Source organism: Hippoglossus stenolepis, chromosome 16, assembly GCF_022539355.2.
Source record: "Hippoglossus stenolepis isolate QCI-W04-F060 chromosome 16, HSTE1.2, whole genome shotgun sequence".
NCBI lineage: Eukaryota > Metazoa > Chordata > Actinopteri > Pleuronectiformes > Pleuronectidae > Hippoglossus > Hippoglossus stenolepis.
The window spans coordinates 5,975,318-5,994,955 of NC_061498.1; the positions used below are offsets into that span (position 1 = coordinate 5,975,318).

The following is a 19,638-nucleotide window of genomic DNA, read 5'->3' on the forward strand; positions in this document are numbered from 1 at the left end:
ATCAGTTCTAGTGATCTTATTTTGAAAGCTCTTACCGGAAGTGAAGTGTGGCGTTATGTCCGTCTTCCTTGACTCTAGTGAATTATGAGTGAATTCCAGGTGACACTTGTGTGTTCACTGCCCTCTAGCGGTCACACTGTAGAAACGCGTGGCTAATGTACAGCAGTAATCAGTAGAATAGTCGAATAGTCGAATATGATATAACAATAATAAAAACAATATGATATACTAACATTAACAGTAAGACAGCAGTGACACTAAGTTAGCAGTTCTCTGCTGTGGAGGCCAACACATGTTCATACCAGAGGTGTGGCAGTTTATTGTTGACCTAGATGAAAACAATCATCACTTACTACAGTTCCGATCAAGAGGCTGAAAATATGCTGACATGAAAGTATGTCAACACAAATCATGGGATGAGTAAGGGGATTTCTTCAAAAACACAGCGAGTTCAAAGTAAACACCAAACTAAAGAAATCCTAAATGAAATAACAAATGTGTCTGAGAAATTACTAAAGTGAAATTATTTTTTAAATCATTGGGGAATTAATCCCCAGAACAAATAATCCAAATTAAAGACTTAAAGAAAAGTGATAAAATGCCCTGTCTTCACACACACACACACACACACACACACACACACACACACACACACACACACACACACACACACACACACACACACACACACACACACACACACACACACACACACACACACACACACACACACACACACAACGAGCAGGCATCATGCCCCACCCTCTGGTCCATCATCCTCACTTCCCTTGTCTGTGACGTCCATGTTTCTCGCTCCCTCTCCCACCGAGTGCATCTGCTCTCCCATCTAATCTTTGCCTAAAATCACCGAGATAATCCTGCATCCATCTGTCCCGAGAGAGGAGGAGAGAGAGCGACCGGGAGCTGACATTGTGCTCATGATGTAAAAAAAAAAAGAAGAAAGAATTACTAATTTAACGCGTCATCGCACTGTTTGGGTGTCAAATACCTGATGACACGATTGTGCTGAAATAGTGGCATCACCTTAAATTAGTTAAATTTTTATTATACACAAGGATATCGCACATGTACATCTTTTATACATAGAATATTTTTGCATATTTTTGCAAGTTTAAATTTCATCATTTCCTTTTTAGAATTTTTTTTTTGTTACACAGATTCCCACCAGGTAACCACACATTTCATCAAGTAGGGGGAGGACGACACTGGAACAGCCAAAAACTGAGACACAGAAGAAACTTGATTCAGAAATACATTGATACAACATTTAAAAAGGAATAATCATTCATGTCTTTGAGACGTTTCACGTAAAACTCAATGGTGATTTGCCTTCGTCACATTTCAAGATCATTTATTAGACACATTTCCCATTAAACTCTCATTTGATTCGGATGATTCTGGATATTTTAACATTCCACTCTTCCACTTTCACTCTTCACTCCACTCGTTTCACAAACCTCAAGTTAAACAGAAATGGATTCCTGGTCTGAGAAAGAGCTGTCTGCAAATATGCTTTTAATCTTAAAAGTAAAATACTAAGTGTCAGTCAGCACGACCTGTGAGAACAAGCAGAAAGCATAACTTGTTTGTGTGTCTGTGTGCATGCACATGTTGTAACCTCTGCCAAGGAAGTTTCACCCCTGCAAGCACGATTACGCAAAAACTACTGGACGGATTAACACGAAACTTGGTGGAAGGATGCAGTACGGGTCAGTGAGGAACCTTTAGAATTTAGATTTTAAATATTTGGTCTGGATATGGATCGAGGACGGATCCAGGAATTTCTTTCACATTCTTTAACATTGCGAGATTGGATTTTTTCCACCATTTTCCCAGGGAATAATTCATGATTGTGATGAAAAGAATCAAGCATATATATGGGACTAGATATCTATGAGTGTGTGAAATCTTGTGCAGCCTAACTGAATCTAAAGGGGCTGTTGGGCCTTGGAGGAGGAATGTGCTTTGGCTCTGTCTAGGTGCAGATGCAAACTGATGCTGTTGCACAGTTTGGTTTCCCTCCTGGATGTTGTTGCACCTCGGAACTCTTCACTTCTGCTGCATTAAGGTGGAGAGGATACCACTTTTAAATTGATGGCATGAGAGGAGCTAATGTGATTGGCCATGATTGTCAGCGAACCTTAAACCCCCCCTCTGATGATGTATGATAATGAATATTTGCTGAGACCACCCTGTTTCCATGCTCTTCACTGCTACCGCCACATATTGTGCCACCACTCCCTCCTGCATGAAATCTGCAACCTATATGTGTTAGTGTGTAAAAGGAAGAGAGGGATGACGGCGTAAAGCGCTGCTGTGCCCATTAAAACATGCTCACCGCACAATGTTTCAGCACCTGCACCCAACACAACACACACACACACACACACACACACTCTGACCCACCAACTCAAACATGACATTTAGAGACACGGTACAGACAGATGAAAGGATGAGAAGGAGAAAACACAGGGAGGTAAACGGAGGGAGAGGCAGCAGCAGAGATACAGAGAAAGGCAGAAACAGAGGCAGCACGAGCTGTGATGCCCGGGAATATTATAACGATTGTTCCTCACACTGGTTAAGTGCTGGAACTATCACTCTCTACTTGTCATCCTGGGCCACCTCTCCAAAGAGATCACACACACACACACACACACACACACACACACACACACACACACACACACACACACACACACACACACACACACACACACACACACACACACACACACACACACACACACACACACACACTAAATGGAAAAGTCACAAGAGTCAGATGATTTAGTCGTAACGTGTGCTTTGTGACCCACAGGCCGGGCTGGACGTGACCTAGTTAGGTCAGGCCCAGGTGAGATTCAGCGAAACACCACATTGCAGCTTCGCGCACGCGCCCTTGCACCGACAAACGCACACACACACACACACACATACACATACATACACACATACATTTAGGGCAGCCTGTTTTACAAACACACACACACATACAGGCTGATACACCACCTAAGCACCTTGACTGAAAAGTTTGAAAGTATAGTCACTGAGGGTTTAAAGCATGACAGACTCTCACCACATATATGAACCCGCGTTGCAAGTTAACATTAACTGTGCACGCCTCGGAAAAACATATTGTTGCCGTAAAGCAAAATGAACTGGATGCATCACCAGCGTCTCATTGAATCCCACTGATTTTCAGTCTGCGTGTTGATTTCATCATCTGATCAATATGATTTCTATAATATCTGAGAACCTTGACAGTAATATAGACTGAGATAAAGAGAGAATTTGCTGTTTTTTAAATTTAAATTGACATTGATGTCAGCTGAAACCAATGCCCCAAAGGTGCTTAACCAGCAGGATGGTGGTTTACACATAAAAATTTAAACGCCACACAATTCCAGTGGCTTGAGAGAGTTGCTGTACACGCAAAAAGCCCACCAACACACACACACACACACACACACACACACACACACACACACACACACACACACACACACACACACACACACACACACACACACACACACACACACACACACACACACACACACACAGAATCTCCTCAGCAATGTTGTGGAAACAAAGCTCCTGACCAATCATAAAGAGCCCAGGAGCAGGAAAGAAGTCTGGGAGATTTTTTGCAGATGAATACTGGATGTGTTTGTGAACGTTAACCACTAAAACCTTCATGCAATGCTTACACACACACACAAACACACAGACACACACACACACACACGCACACACACTCACACACACACGCACAATGGAATGAATTGGATGCATACTCTTGATATGTGCAGTAGTAAATACTGTACAAAAGCACACAGCAGGTCCATTCAGTGTTGCAGTGACTCTTAGAATCTTCCTCTTTCCTTTATCTTGATTTTATTGATTTATTGATTTATTATTTGTTGGATCACGTTGCTCTTCCGTGTCAGCTCCCTCTCCTCCTCTCCGCCGTACATGTAGGAGTTGTATCCAGGCGGTTGAACATACTCCTCAGACTTATCCCAGTCCGACACCCACCCGGGTCCGGCTCCTCCACCTCCTCCACCTCCTCCTCCGGCCCCGCCCCCGTTAGAACCCACCACGGGCTGGCTCATGGCCCCGTACTGCCCGCCTCCACGGTAGAGCTCCTCTGTCTCATTGGCCAGTTCATCCTCGTCGATGATGCCACACTTCTCTTCGCTGGTGTCTTCTATGTCCGCCCATGGCTGCTTCTCTCCTGATGCAAAGAGTCCTGTTTAAAAAATAAATCACTGTTTATTCTGGGGTCTTCTACACTTGCCTCACATGACACTGTAACACTGTGTTTATAAGTGGAGTCATACCATAGAAAATCACTCCTCCATAATGAACGAGGGAAGCTATAAGGAAGACATACTGCCACTCCTCACGTGTCTGGAAGAAAGTAAAAAAAAACAGGATTGATTTAATCTTCTCTCATGGACTATTAAACAAAATAACATAAATACAACTTCAATGTTTCTTACTTTGCATTGTTAGGTTCATATCAGTGATTGTTTGTACCTTGTGTTTGGTCATGGCTCCGACTATGAGAGGACACACCATTCCTGATAATGTTCCCACCCCGTTTGAGATGCCCATCAGTATGCTGGCGTATCGAGGGGCGATGTCCAAGTGATTGACATTAAACCCTGAAAGAGGAAAACACAAAAACGAGCACATCCTTTATTTCTCAAGGTTTTGCCAAATGCCAAACTGATCCTCTAAAACAGGAGCAACAACCCAGTTTCCAACATCTCTCTCAAAAACTGTTGATTCAACTGAACTAACTCAGACATGAAAAGTGACACAGGTGATGAGATCTGATTAAACTCTCTTACCTGAGATTGCAAATCCACTGAAGCCCACCGCGAGGACCAGGAAAGAAATGGCAACACCTTTAGTGTGAGAGAATCCCACCACCAGCAGGAGGGTCGCCTCCATCCCAAAACCTGAAACACAGCCACACACACACATTTAGAAATGTAAGAAATCCCTTTACAGCTTTATACTCTGTCAATGATTGGTGTGTGAATGCGACTTGTACTGTAAAGCACTTTGAGTGGTCAGTTAAACTAGAAAAATCATTATATAAATACAGCCCATTTAGTCCATCCATGTAAGTACATTGTAATTATATTGAAAATCGTACACTCATATTTGCACATGAAACACGAGTGATCCAACCTTTACGTTGTGCAAAAAAATATTCATATGATTCCAGTTGTAGCAGCTGCTGCACTTGAGATATGACACAACACTTATATGATAGTGCCTCGAATTTCAGCGTCTTTCTATTGGTTATGTTTTACTTTTACTACAGAATGTAAATACGTTGCATCCAAATATCTAGTTTTTCTTTCAACTGATTCTTTAACAAATCATATAATATTGTTGCAGTAGTTGCTAAAAGTAAGTAACTGAAAAAATGTTTCTAAATGAATAGTATCTAAAAAAATATTCAGATATTTAGTTGATGACAAATCTGAGATGTTCTTCTGTTTTCTGCTCTCGTCGTACACTGTCGCCAGGTTTCTTGTTTTTTTTCTTTCCATTGTTTTTTTTCTTCGTCTCCTAATCGTCCTTCAACTCTCACCTCCACAGTTCATCATCTTCCGGACGTTGGTGGTGGACATCAGGTTGTGGGTTCTCAGGTAGTCTGCCAACTGGCCTCCAATTGGCACGATGATTGTCATCACCAGATGGGGCAGAGCGGACACCATGCCCACCTGAAAAAGAGAAGAGAGGTGGCGAGAGAGAGACAAGAATAGTAATTACGAGAGGAAAATATCTGGAAGGAAAAAGTTATTATCAATCATAGTCAAAAGAAATACAAAAATGTTTTTCTTCAACACCAGCTTAAGCATCCATGAGCAAGGCACTAGCACCTAATTGAGCCAAGTTGTTAGTACAGTGGTACATTGGCCGATACCCTGCACGCACGCTGTACACACCCTATATTTTTATATTGTAATAATGACATTTCATAATCATCAACACAAGTTTTAGGTTGTTTCTTGTTTCTTCTGTCTACAAAGATGGACGACACTTCTCCACTTCCTCTCAGTATCCAGACATGAAGCCAAAATATCCCAGATATGAACTGTTACACATAGTCTATGACCTGGACTTTTGACCCGTCAGGCGGCGCAGGTGCGTGTGGCACAGTTACAGTTTCTACAGCTGTGAAAGTCTTTACATGTGGATGATATGGTCTCACCTTGCTGATCTCGAAGCCAAAGACCTCTTCGAAGTAGGCCGGCTGGCTGATGAGCAGCAGGTAGAAGGTCCAGCTCCTACAGAAGTTGGCCACAATGATGGCGTAGACTGGCATGGAGGTGAAGAAGTGTCTCCATGGGGTTTTAAATTTCTGCCACCGAAAGGAAAAAGGTATCACTTGGATTCACTGACTCGTGAATGATAGAGTCAGGTGTGTGTGTGTGTGTGTGTGTGTGTGTGTGTGTGTGTGTGTGTGTGTGTGTGTGTGTGTGTGTGTGTGTGTGTGTGTGTGTAGATCTGCACTCTAAGAGCTTTTTGGTGTTTGACTGCGAGGCTGTACATGAACCATACATGCAGAGGGTTGAGAAATGATGCGGACTCTCCGATTGCATCTTCGATGTACTTCCTCTCCTCTGTTGTGATGGTGGGATGCGCTGCAGGACTCTCGTACGACACCAGGACCCAGAACAAATACCAGAATATCCCAAAGCTGCCTGGAAGAGGAAGCAACAGACACACGAGGGAACACAGAGAGTGAGAGATGATGAAAAACAAAGCGACTCAACCTATAGCAATAAATAGCAATAAAAAAACCTAGTTCTGTAAATGCAACTGACACATATATTAAGTCATTGAGCTTCTAATGAAACAGAAACATACTGGTAATGGTCATATCTTAGTATTTTACTGGCTGAACAGTCATGTTACTGCAGTAAACCAACACGTGCTTCCGTATAAGGATACTAACCATAGACGTAGAATACCGAAGGCCACCCAGTGTATTGCACCAGTATCCCAGCTAAAGGCATGGCCACCACAGCCCCTGCATAGGATCCTGAGACAAACACAGAGAAAACAACAGATCATTTATTTTTCATTTGTAGCCGTGAAGTAACGTCTGCCTTAAAACACGTAATATAAAGCCACATGTCTTCTAATCTCTAAAATTAGCAGGTAATTCTTGTGGCTAACCTCGGGCGAAGAAGTTATGGTTTCATCGCTGTTGTTTAGCCGGATTGAGTAAAAACTTCTGAAGGGATTATCACAAACCTTAGTGGAAGGATGTGGTATTGGTCAGGAGAAAACCAATTCAAGTTTGTTGCAGATTTGAAACAGGGGGAGGATCCAGGAGTTATTTTTCATAACTTTACATTTTTCGAGGGAGTAAGTCATGGATCTTGATTAAGAAAATTAGCCACATTTGGGGAACTGGTATCTATGGGTGTGTGACATGTTGTGTAGCTTCATTGAATTTAACCGTTGGGCCTTGGTGGTGGAATTTGCTCTAATGAGTTCCATTCTAGTTTTACGTCTGAATCTGTTTCGTGACCTCAAGCTCTTAAAATGTACAGATATTTCTTGGATTCTTTCTATATTTACACAACCTCATTTTCCAACCCACAGACCCCAATGATCACAGATATTGAATTCTGGTTAAATGTGCCGAAAACGGTGTTGAAACTTAACCACAAAAGGCTGTTGTGGCCAATCGACTTCTCTCCAGTGGCGGCGCCCACTTGGCCCAGATCCCGTGGCAGGCTGGGTATGATACACCCTGAAGGACGAAACACAGTCAGGGACGCACTGGTAGAGCACACACACACACACACCTGCAGAACACATACGCACACAAAAACCTGCTGTACCTCAACAAGGCCCTGGCATATCCTGACCAGTATGACACAGCTGTAATGGCAGCGGGCGGCAGATGGAATCAGCATGTTGAGGGTGGAGGTGGCCACTATGGCAAAGCCGAACACTCTTAAAGACACAAAACACACACAAGCTGCCTCAGATCAAATATTCAACGGTAACAGCTGCAGCCAAGGAGGTTGTGTTTTCATCTGGTTACTGTGTTTGTGTGTTAGTTTGCAGGATTACGCAAAAACTACTGCATGAATTATTGCAATACTTAATGGATATGAGTGTTTGCAATTTGGTGCCGATGATCTAAATAAAAATTTGGTTCTAGTGAATTGTTTGTTTAAATTGGACAGATGGACCTTGGCAGAGATACACACTAAACTGAGTGACATTATTGGAACAACAAGCTACTCAATACTGTTTATAGCAAGGTACAAATTGAGTGTGTATAAATTGTATTTAGATTCCCCCTTGAGGGATTAAAGAAGTATCTTGTATTGTATTGTGTCGAATCGTTGGGCCCATATTGGACAAGATTTCCTAAATGTAAAAATATTCACCTGTTGGCTGCAAATTTTTGACATATAAAGCCACCCGGGATCTGTGTGACAATGTAGCCCCAGAAGAAGGAGCCATGGATCATCCCCACTGTCTCAGGGTCCCAGGTGAACTGTGCAGCCTGGAGAAAGAAAGATATTTATGAGTTTAACAATGAAAAACTAACAGTCATGAGGACAGCAAATAAACTTCATTGGAGACCACTGCATATATTTTGTAAATCTATTCGTATAAATAAAATGAAGTTCTTTAAAATAACTTTTACTGGCATGAATTGTGTCCTGAACAAAAATAAAACTAAAACAACACAAACACATTTGCCCGAAAAGACAACAGCTTGAATTTCTCATGTTAAACTTACCACAAGAACTTCCTTGTTGCCTTTGAAGACAGTGTGGTCGTTGACCATGCTCACAATGGCCACACCCAGGTTGCACCGGATGCCGAAGGAGATGCAGAACCCCAGGCCAGACAGGATGGCGATGATGTAGCGCCTGGGCAAACCAAAGCAGGTGCAGTCCACCACCGGCAGCTCTTTCTCCTCCACCAGCTCAGGACGGCCCTCCGCTGATAACTCGATGGTTTCTCCATTGGGCTGCCGCTTCTCTATCAGCCTGCAGGAGGACACAGAGAGTTCAGAAAATAAGGTTTTAACAAAGATATCCATGCATCAAGAGACATGTATATGTTACACAAGATGCAATGATAAATACATAAAAAAGGTAGAATTTGACATTTAAAATAAAGCTCTGCAGGTTTTAACAACACTTCAGTGACAGACCCATGAGTCAAACGCAGATGTTAGCCTGCATCTTTTCTGTCGATCTGTTCTAACGCTGCAAGGACATCTTCTGGAAAAAATGCTGCTCCTTATTTGCTGATGAATTAAAGTGGTCAAAGGTAGATTTCCATTTAAAAAAACAGGACAGAGGGGAAGAGGGAGAGGTGAGAGTGTGGTCACACACTGGTGTACACCTCCATCAGGGACAAAAACTTGCATAACGTGGAAACTGTGGCTCGAATGGCGATTTCCTGGGAGTATGAGGAACATTTCCAGTTCAGGGGACTTTGGGTTGTAAAAGCTTAAAAAGTTGCAAACACAGTCTCCTGGTGTAAGTAAACCATCTCTGAGCAGGCGTCTCAGTCTCCTCTTCATTCATCCCACAAACACCACGTAACTAAAACAGGTTGTGAGAGTTATCACTTTACTTTGAGACACTGGAAAGAATCAGGTTTTTTGCAAGCTCTTAAAAACTTTCTTAACAATACAGATATTAGCACGTTGAAATAAACCTTCAAACTGAGTCTACAAACACCCCTGGTCAGAAGTTATCACATGTGCACTCAGCTTGGTTGTGAGAAAGACCGAATATCTACTGTCTCTCTCTCTGTAGTTTGTGAGATAACTTATTCCAGACTCAGCTACTTCAAGTATAAATACTTCTGGAACTCCAGTATCTGTCGTACTTGACATAGGTATTGAATCTCATTCATTATGATCCTAAGAAGTATTAAATTAATCTTAAAGCTGCAGAAACCCTGAGAGTACATGCATTTTTCTTCATGCATATATTTAGCAAATTTTGTGGCATTTGCCCACTTTCCATGAGCGCTCTCTTCAGATATACATTCACCTACAACATGCACCCGGTCGGGGGTCGTGTCTGACTCAGTGTGTGGAAGCAGCTGTCACAGGATGAGGAGCTGAGATGTCCCAGCGTCCTCTGCTTCACGACGCCTGGGACCTGCTGGTGCTGCTCAAGATGTCCACTCTCTCTCACACACACACACACAGGAGGCCGACACCGAACCCCATGATACCACTGAGCGGACAGGCTCGGATGTTAATACTGGGAATTCAGAATTGAAAAAAACAGACACCTTAATAAAGTCTGAGCAAACTCAAGACCTTTATTTGTTTATCGCTCTATTAATTCATACATCTTAGACTTGTTTTTTACTTTCTCAGGATTGATTTCCCTTTAACCGCTTTTTTTGTATTTTATCTTGATCCTTTTCACATCTTTTTTAGTATTTTATTGTTTTATCTTTATAATTTTTATCTCCTTTTATCGGCCTTTGGAGTTTTCCTCATTTTAAAGTTATGAGATTTACGACAGCGGTTCCTCGGTTCCTGTTAACATTGTTTTGCTCTGTGCGTGGATGGGGGTTGGTGGGTGGAGTATTGTTATTGGTTGTTTGTTCATGCTACCGCTCATTTTGTACAAGACCATTTTTGTCACTTTTTTCCACAGGAGTCCAACAGAGAAGTCAGGAGAGCGACCATCTGTGTATTACAACCCCCAAACACACACACACACACACACACACACACACACACACACACACACACACACACACACACACACACACACACACACACGCACACACAATGCAGCAGATACACATTTCTACAATTAAACAAGACGTACCACAACAGTTTTTAATGTAGCTACACACACACATATATATATATTTATACAACATATATATTTAACACAAGTGTGTTTTTGCATAACTGTAAATTCACAGTGAAGTGCACTTGTGTGTCAGCCGTCCACTTTCCATTGGCCTGATCCAGTTAGTCAGTGAGCTGGAGAATCGTGCACAGGAAAAGGCACAATCACCACGAGGATTTGCACCATGTGATGAGGATCGTTGCATTTTAAAAACACAAAAGGTGTTTTTAAATTTGAGCTTCAGCACATTTCTAAAGACGCAGCGTCGAACACTCCTCTGTTTTCTCAAGGAAACGTTCCAGACAGTTCATCTCTCTCAGGCTCTCAACAGGAACTGCAAAATAACTTATTCACACACAAGACAAGTCGGGCTCTGACACTGGTTAATTATTGATGTGCTTTTGGCTGAGATAAATAATTGAATCCAGCTTTTACACCGTGATCTGTCACTACCCATCTATCTGTTGTCCGTCTGCCTCTCTGCATGTGCGCCGTTTCATCCGTGCGGTCGTTATATTTCTTCGTGACGCTCGTGGATTCCTCTCCCTCCCCCATTTCCACACAGCCCATTCTGCATAATCTCTTTATAGGTTCATGCAATCGGTCGATATGGAACAACAGGACCAAGATATACCAGTAAAATTATCCCTGAAATAAACCTGGGTCCATCATGAGATTCTGTTTTTGTTTTTTTTAAGTAAGACGTAAAGGACAACAGAGCAGTAATACTTTGTAAAGCAACGTTTTTTGAATTTGTCAGAGATTAGAGAGGCTGCTGCATGCATCCTCTCTCCCTCTCTCTCTTTGTCTCTCTCTCTCCCTCTTTCCCTCCCTCTCTTAATCTGTTACAACATTCAGATTAGGATTACAAAAATGATTTACTTCCGGAAATGAATATGGAAGGACAAGGCTAGTGCCGGGGCTTGGTGCAGCGGGCTTCTCTCTCTTATCACGACACACACTGTTGAGTTCATGCTGCTCTTTGGTTCATTTGTGTGAATCCGATTAACTTTCATTTACACACAATTGTCTTTTACCAAATCAAAACAAAATGGTTTCCTAAAATGACAGTTTTGTGTCTCTCGTTTGGTTTTTATGTTTTTAGATTCTAAATGATTCATTTCACTTTTTACCTCTGCTAAGGAGGTTATGTGTCTGTTTGTTTGTTGGTTGATTTGTTAGCAGGATTACGCACTAACAAATAAACCGATCCCCACCAAACCTGGTGGAGGGATGGGGCCTGAGTCTGGGAACAACACATTCAATTTTGGGTGCGGATGCAGATTAAGGGGCAGATACAGGAACATTTTTGTCACTGTCTTTTTCAGGAAATAATGCAGAGATACAATTTATTTTTTTTGATTTCTTAGAATGATTTGTTCCACAGCTGTTGTTAAACGTTCTACTTGACATATTCTCATAATAAATAAAAGTCAATGATGTTGCTAATCAGTGACATATGCCAGGCTGTGTTAACCAGCAACAATAATCCCATTATCATGTAGTATATGGAAAATGATTCATTTCTTATGTAAATTATTGTTTTGAAAACTGGCATTTTAAGATTTAAATACTGAAAATGAATGAATATTTGGTAAATTATGATCAGGTAATGTTTGTTAGGTCATTTAAGGAAAAACATACAACGCAATATTAATATGTATATTATTTTAAAGCAGTTTTAGGGAGGGGACATTTTGTCCCCAAAGATGCTGACAGGGAGTTTTTTTTTTAAGGAGCCTGAGGGTTAATGGGCAAATACAGGAACTTTTCTTCCTGCTCTCTTTATCATTTTTTAACATTAGGCATTTTTCAACACTTTCATAATTTTTTCAGGGAATAAAGCACCGACATATCAGGCATATATTATGATATTTATGAGTGTGTACAATCTGGTGTGGATGTAACCGCTGCATATTTTAGATTATTGATGTTAAACTTTCTAATTAACATATATTTATGTTGCTAACTTTATCTCTCATGAGCAGATACATGTAGTTAAGATTTTAAGATAGATAAGATAGTATATTTCTACTATAAGAACAACACAATCATGTGTGGGATAGTTGAGCCTTGTTTCAGCTACAGCACATGCATCGGCTTCTGGACATGGAAACTGAGAGATGCCTTTGTGACAATTATCCTGTAATTCTAAGCAATAAGTCGATCTGACACAAATTGTTTTTTCTATGGAATCGCTGTCGTCTCTGCACCAAACCAACGCTCGGCCCCTGAGTGGAGCTCGTCATCCTTCTTCAGAGTGAGTGCGGGTTGCAGGAGGATCCTCATTAAACCTCAGGACAGATTGCAGCCTGACACCTACACATATGCTACCAGCTAACGAGGCTAGCCCACAGCAGAAATTACTGTTAATTACACGGATGCTTCGCACTAAAGGGCAATCTGGCCCGTGCGCATGTGTGTGAGTGTGTGTGTGTAAGTGCCCTAAAATAGCTCACTAGCTCAGGGTCTCCCTCCTCTAATGTTTTATGGTACTAGAGGAGGATTTAATTGGTACTTTCACTGTAAAAACAAGTACAATAAACTTTAAAATCTCAAAATTAGAAAAAGGCCCCGTCGCTGAGCAAGTTCAATGAGAGACACAAAGAAAAGAAGAGTCGTCCCGGGACATTTTCCATCGTGCGAGACGCTCACGTCCACTCAGGTGACGTCGCTTCTCTTCTTAGCATGCAGCGAGGACCTGATTGCTCTCAGCTGGCAACGATTAATGAGGCAGAGAGCACGAGCCGGCGGGAGCCCCGTGACCCCGGGCCCGCTGAAATATCATAATTACAACAGTAACAGGCTCAGTGTGAGTAACCGCTCACGTCACACTGAACCAGAGCACAGGAAGCTGGTCCAACGTCCGACTAGAAACCTGAAATGTCTTAAGTAAAACCTGACAGCGTGATTCAGGCTTCGAATTCTTCAACTCTTTGATTCAGTTGACGTATTTATTTTTGGAATATTTTAATAGATTTACCTTGTATATAGGAAAATAATGTAAAATAACATCAATATGTTTGTTGGTTTGTTTGTGAACAAGATTACGCAAAAACTACCATGGAACTTCATGGAAGGAAGTGGTACGGGTTCAGGGAAGACCCCATCAAACTTTGGTGTGGATCCGGATCAGGGGGCAGATCCAGGAAGTTTTATTCACTTTCTCTAACATGGCGAGATTGGGCGCTGAATGTGAATCTGAAAACACAATACTTCCACATTATTAACAAATATTTATTAAGATAAGATAAGATAAGACTTTATTAATCCCAATAAAAAATATTATGCCAGCTCCAAGTCTACACTACAGAACCATATATATTAGAACTGAATACAGTGAAACTATAAAGAATTAAGTCTAGAATATAAATGAGGAAAAAGTATAAGAAATAAAAGTAAACAGATGTTTATTGTAAATGAAATATAAATATGTAGTAAATGATAAAGGAGTAAGTAATGTGGGATATTGATGTTGAACATATTTAATGTGACACACAACTAATAAGGAGGCGAACAGAATGAAAGATCTTCCTGGAGCCCACACAACTCTTCACATTTGCTATGATATTGTGAGAAAAGCTTTATAATTTTGCCCTATTTGTGATTTTACATGGATGTATAAACTGTGACAGTGAGTAAACACGTGCTGCTTGGTGCCTCTGTTTTTCTCTGTATGTTAGATTCACCAATTCACAGAGCGTTCTGCATAATCCTCTCATAAGAGGATGATGGAGGCCGAGAGAGAGAGAGAGAGACAGCGATGGAGGTTGACGGTAAAAATATTATATAACGCCAGACGCCCTGGTCATCACATCTGTGTGCCGATTGATCCTCCATTGTGCCGCATGTAAACCTGCACTCCCCCCAGCCCACCTCAGTCCTCCTGTATGAAAATTATTTCACCCTTGTTTGACCTCTAGTTAGGGGTCAGATTATTATGGGTTGTAGCTTTAGGATTTTACATTTAATTTTTAAATGGAAACGTCTGCAGATACTTTGTAATTTTGATAGTGGTGTCTCCCCCTTCCTCCACGAGCCTCTCACTGTCCCTGAAGTGAACAGATTGGGTCTCGGTGGGACTGTGTCACCCAGGGAGACACCCTCCTCCCCATCCTGTCACACCACAGCTTTCCCCCCCCTCTCTCTCCTGTGGACACACACACACACACACACACACACGCACGCACGCACGCACGCACGCACGCACGCACGCACGCACACACACACACACACACACACACACACACACACACGACCTTCAAAGTCGTATTATCGAAATAAAAGTGAAAAACTCAATCCCTGCAGATGCACTCACACACCAACACACACTTCTCTCTACCTTTATCAGACAGTAGACGATGTACTGAGCTGTTCCAACAAACGATCATCGTGTTACATATGAAGATAATTTCCCGTTCTGCTGTGTACCACAGTGTTTTGAAAACCGAGCTGCAGCAACACACGGAGGCTGCATGAACACTTAATACTGGATCTGTGCTAACGTCATGGATATAAGCAGCATTGCTGCCAATAACCGTGCACGCTGAGCGGTTGCAGCTGACTCTCCAAACTGCTCACAGGTTCACTATGGAGACCCCTCCATACACATGGCTACATGTTGGTTCACCAACACACAACAACACAGGCAGAGCGACACACTGACAGAAACTCACAGCCAAGGCCCAGCAGAGGCTTTAAAGTCAATCAGGCTGCACCACACTTTTAGAAACTCAGAGATATCACTTCCCTTAAGATCCCCGAGAAATGGGTGAAAATGTTGAAAATTGTCCCTCCTTGCAATGAGAAAGTGAAATAAAATCCCTGCTATCCCCCCCCGATCCAGATACACACCAACATTCAATAGGTTATTTCTTAACCCGCTACAGGGAAACTCTTCTGACTTTGCATGTGCACAAAGAAGTGAGCTAAGTAGTAAAGCTGCTCATGAATAATTTCAAAAACATAATGTTTTATAAATATAATAAAAGGGAACATTTTTAGATTGATTAGAAGGCTGTGATTAAAACCTACCAATAGTTTGCAAATTTTCAAAGTGGTTGAAAAAAAGTAGGTATCTGTTAAACTCATAATTATCGAATATCTTGGTCCTGTGCGTAATGCCTTGGCCATGCAATCCAGCAGATTCAGATAAGTGGCTGATTCATTTAAAAGTATTTTTAATGAATACATGTTGCAATCTTGTCATTTCTTTGAGAGGCAAGATGTCCAATAGACACTTTTACAATTCCTACCAAAAGTTGTAGAATAAATCTGTGTCTTTATATTTCATGCTGTGTTGTGGAGTAGCTCCCTGGCACAAGAGGATAAATAAAGGATATTTGGGCTTTTCTTTAAAGTGATGTTAACAGAGTGAAATAGGCTGAGGAGCGATGCGGAGTGTACTTGACCTACAGTGCTGAAGTTTATGCTTAGCTAGTGGAGTTTAATATAGAAACAGGAGATGCATTCTGATGGAGAAAATGTTTAAATAATAGATGGACGCCTGGCTGCTTTCATCAGGAGGGATCGTGGTTTTGTCTGAGAGATGGTGAGATTGCACACAGACACACTCACATATTCACACTGCGCAGGGAAGCTCGCCGCACTAGAAAATTAGAACTAGAAAACATTTCTATGCACACACGTACAACATGAAACATAGATGGTTGCTTGCACTTTGCACTGAGGCCACATAAAACCATGGGCTCACTGTAGCTAAGCTGAGGAAATGCCCACTGCAACCAATCGGACCTCCAATCCGCTACATCACATCTCTCATAGCGTCCGTGAACACGCATGGCTCACGACCAGTAAGAGAGTAAAAGCCTGAGATTTGCATGTCTGTTAATCTGGGAGACCCTGATAGGCGGGAAGTTGTCCGCGCTGGTTTCTCAATGGATGGATGGATGGATGGATGGAGGACAGAGGAGGGAGCGGCTGCAGGAAGTGACATGGGGCTGGGATGGAGTGAGTGGGAGGGGAGGGTTCAGGGATTTGCGTGGCTCGACAGCTGGACTGAAAAACAGGCTATTTCAGGACGGGATTTATACGTTTGGTTGCTACCTCAAATCCTGAGAGCGTGAAAGCTTAGAGCAGTGGTTATTGCATGAGGTTCCACCAGTGTCTTTAATCTCTTTTCTAATGAAATATTGTCTGCACACCAATCTGTGTTGCAACTTTCATACAATTTATTTTACTTTATCACATTCGCTATTAAAGGTAGTTTTATATGTTGTTCTTTTCTTTTAAAATCACCTGCACTGATTTCTTTTTATCGCTATAGGCCTTCGATCAAAATGTCCATCAGAAGATGATGTAAAATGTTCAGATGTTGGAGTTGGGAAAAGTCATTGAATGAAAAGTTGTCAGTTTGCCTTTTTTTTATTGTGTAGCGACTGATAAATACACTTGGACTGGAGTGTGGTTGTAAATCATTGTATAGTTCAATTCTAATAGTGGGAATTTAAGTTTGAACAATTGATATTATATTATTCGATTATAGAAATAAGTCTCTGATGATGTTTGTGATGATTTACTAATCCCTATCCATTCAACTATGCAATACTTTAATGGTAACTAATTATTATGCATTATTTTTAACGTTGTTTTATCCTTTTACCTGTATCCTGTATTTTTTTAATGATTTCAAAATTCATTCGTCAGAGAAAGACAGATCAAACGTTACTCTTTGACTTTTTTTGAACTGTTATAAACACTAAAGCTCACTATACACAGACTGATAACAATGGCTTTAACATTGGAGATAGAAAGATAGATAGATAGATAGATAGACAGACAGACAGACAGACAGACAGACAGACAGACAGACAGATAGATAGATAGATAGATAGACAGACAGACAGACAGACAGACAGACAGACAGACAGACAGACAGACAGATAGATAGATAGATAGATAGATAGATAGATAGATAGATAGATAGATAGATAGATAGGTAGTTTAAGACTTTGGCACCATCTGCTCAGCGCTCTCATCCAGCCAGGTCGTGCCAATAACGCATAGAAATATTATGTAACCGCACTTTCCCCCTGACACACCAACACGTTCAATCCACTCTGAGCTGGGACAAATCTGACAAGAACAAACAAACAAACAAACAAACAAGCAAACAGGATGAAGCGAGTTCAGAATCAAACAGCATCAATCTTAGTTTTTGGAAGAAAAGTGTCCAAAGCATGAAACCACAGTGAAAAGAGCATCCACTCCAACATGCACAAGTTCACTGCACTGTCACAAAATGAAAAACAAACAAATAGAAAACCAAACGTGAAATCAGAGCCAAATAATCCGTCCAATCTCTCGCAGCATTTTGAGATAACCTCTGTCAGCGCCGCGCACAGCTGGAGCTGAGCCTCTGACACGATCTGCTGCTTCGACCCAACAGTCGCCTCTTTCCTCAGCTCAGATCAATAAGGAACAAACTTTTCCTCTACTTTACACTTCCTGGTTGGATGAGAGAGAGAGAGAGAGAGGATGGGAACCCGCAGCGGGACGAACCGCAGCGTCCCGCAGAGAACAACCCACATCCATCCCCAACACACGCGTAAAAAACGGGGGTAAAAGTGAGAGGGTGGTGGGGTCGGGAACATTTGAATGAGGGTGTGTAGCTACCTGTGAATTTTCCCCAGAGTTTTCCCCGCCGCCGCCTTAAACCTGTCCGGTCGGATCTCCATCCTTACAGCTCCCTGACCCGGCCCCGGTGTGCCGATGTCCCGCGCACTCCTGTCCCGCCCGAGTGCGCGCAGTCTCTCTCTCTCTCTCTCTCTCTCTCTCTCTCTCTCTCTCTCTTGATTGGGAGTGGTCTCTAGTTTAATATACAGATGCAAAAACACAAAACACACTTGTTCTATGCACCACTGTGTGCTCACATAGCAAAATTGCTTTGGCACAGATTTGGCCCACATTCCACATCTGGCCCAAATACCATATGGATGCAATGATGGCACATGGGATCGTCCGCTTCCGTTTGCCAGATCTGGGCCACAAGTCGGCCATAGCGGGGCCTCATGCCAACCAAAGGTGGCCCGAATTTGTTTTGTGCTATTCAGGCCATATTCACCATTTACCACATGGGCCACTTTAGGTTCATATCCAGATTACAGTTTGCCTAGAGCACCACGTTTGCCAAAAAGAGGCCAATGTTTGTTTTGGAATATTTGTGGACAACTGCGCCACAATGCCAGATAATTATAATATAATAATAATAATAATATATTTTATTTGTAGAGCATTTTAACAATGCTCAAATATACTTATCATAGCAAATAAAAGCAAATCATTTAAAATATAAAATACACATTTCTCATCACACAATGAAAGCTGTTCTGAAGATTGTAGTGATCCATATACAAATATTTGATCAATTAAACACCAAACAAACACCCAGAACTACACCTGCAAACACGAGGAAGATTTTGTAATAGCAATAATAGGAAAATACATCAAGTCGCACAAAACTAACTTCACAGAGAAGAAAGGACTTGAACTGCACAGGTATTGGCAATAGTATGTGTTACAACAGCTCTCCCACCAGAAAGTAAGAGTGTAAAGAGCCTTGTGAGAATTAAAGTGATATTGATGAAACAAAAATTGATGGAACTTCCCTTAAAAATCCACAAATTCTTACAGATACATAGAAAAACAGACCTGGTGTCTGAGGAAAGTTCCAGAGCTTTAACTGAAAATGTCCACT

The 19,638-nt window shown here is 41.7% G+C and overlaps 1 protein-coding gene across 1 annotated transcript; it reads right to left on the minus strand.

The window, feature by feature from the left end:
* Positions 1–1,045: 1,045 nt before the first annotated feature.
* slc17a7a (solute carrier family 17 member 7a) lies at positions 1,046–18,712 on the minus strand. Its single transcript, XM_035181496.2, has 13 exons — positions 18,558–18,712; positions 8,825–9,077; positions 8,466–8,584; positions 7,908–8,022; positions 7,729–7,816; positions 7,010–7,096; positions 6,613–6,755; positions 6,263–6,412; positions 5,639–5,771; positions 4,884–4,994; positions 4,567–4,694; positions 4,368–4,437; positions 1,046–4,276 (listed from the first exon to the last, which is right to left on the minus strand). Exons 1-13 carry the CDS (start codon positions 18,617–18,619, stop codon positions 3,930–3,932), a joined length of 1,806 nt encoding a protein of 601 aa, XP_035037387.2. The 5' UTR covers positions 18,620–18,712; the 3' UTR covers positions 1,046–3,929.
* Positions 18,713–19,638: the final 926 nt, after the last annotated feature.

What these genes read in the sequence shown, in the direction of transcription:
- slc17a7a (XM_035181496.2), bottom strand. Translation starts at nt 18,619, where the DNA reads ATGGAGATCCGACCGGACAGGTTTAAGGCGGCGGCGGGGAAAACTCTG. An exon ending in ACTCTGGGGAAAATTCACAG is followed by an intron (nt 9,078 to 18,557) that starts GTAGCTACACAC and finishes GTCCTCCTGCAG; the next exon opens with GCTGATAGAGAAGCGGCAGC. An exon ending in CATTTCTCAACCCTCTGCAT is followed by an intron (nt 6,413 to 6,612) that starts GTATGGTTCATG and finishes TTTCGGTGGCAG; the next exon opens with AAATTTAAAACCCCATGGAG.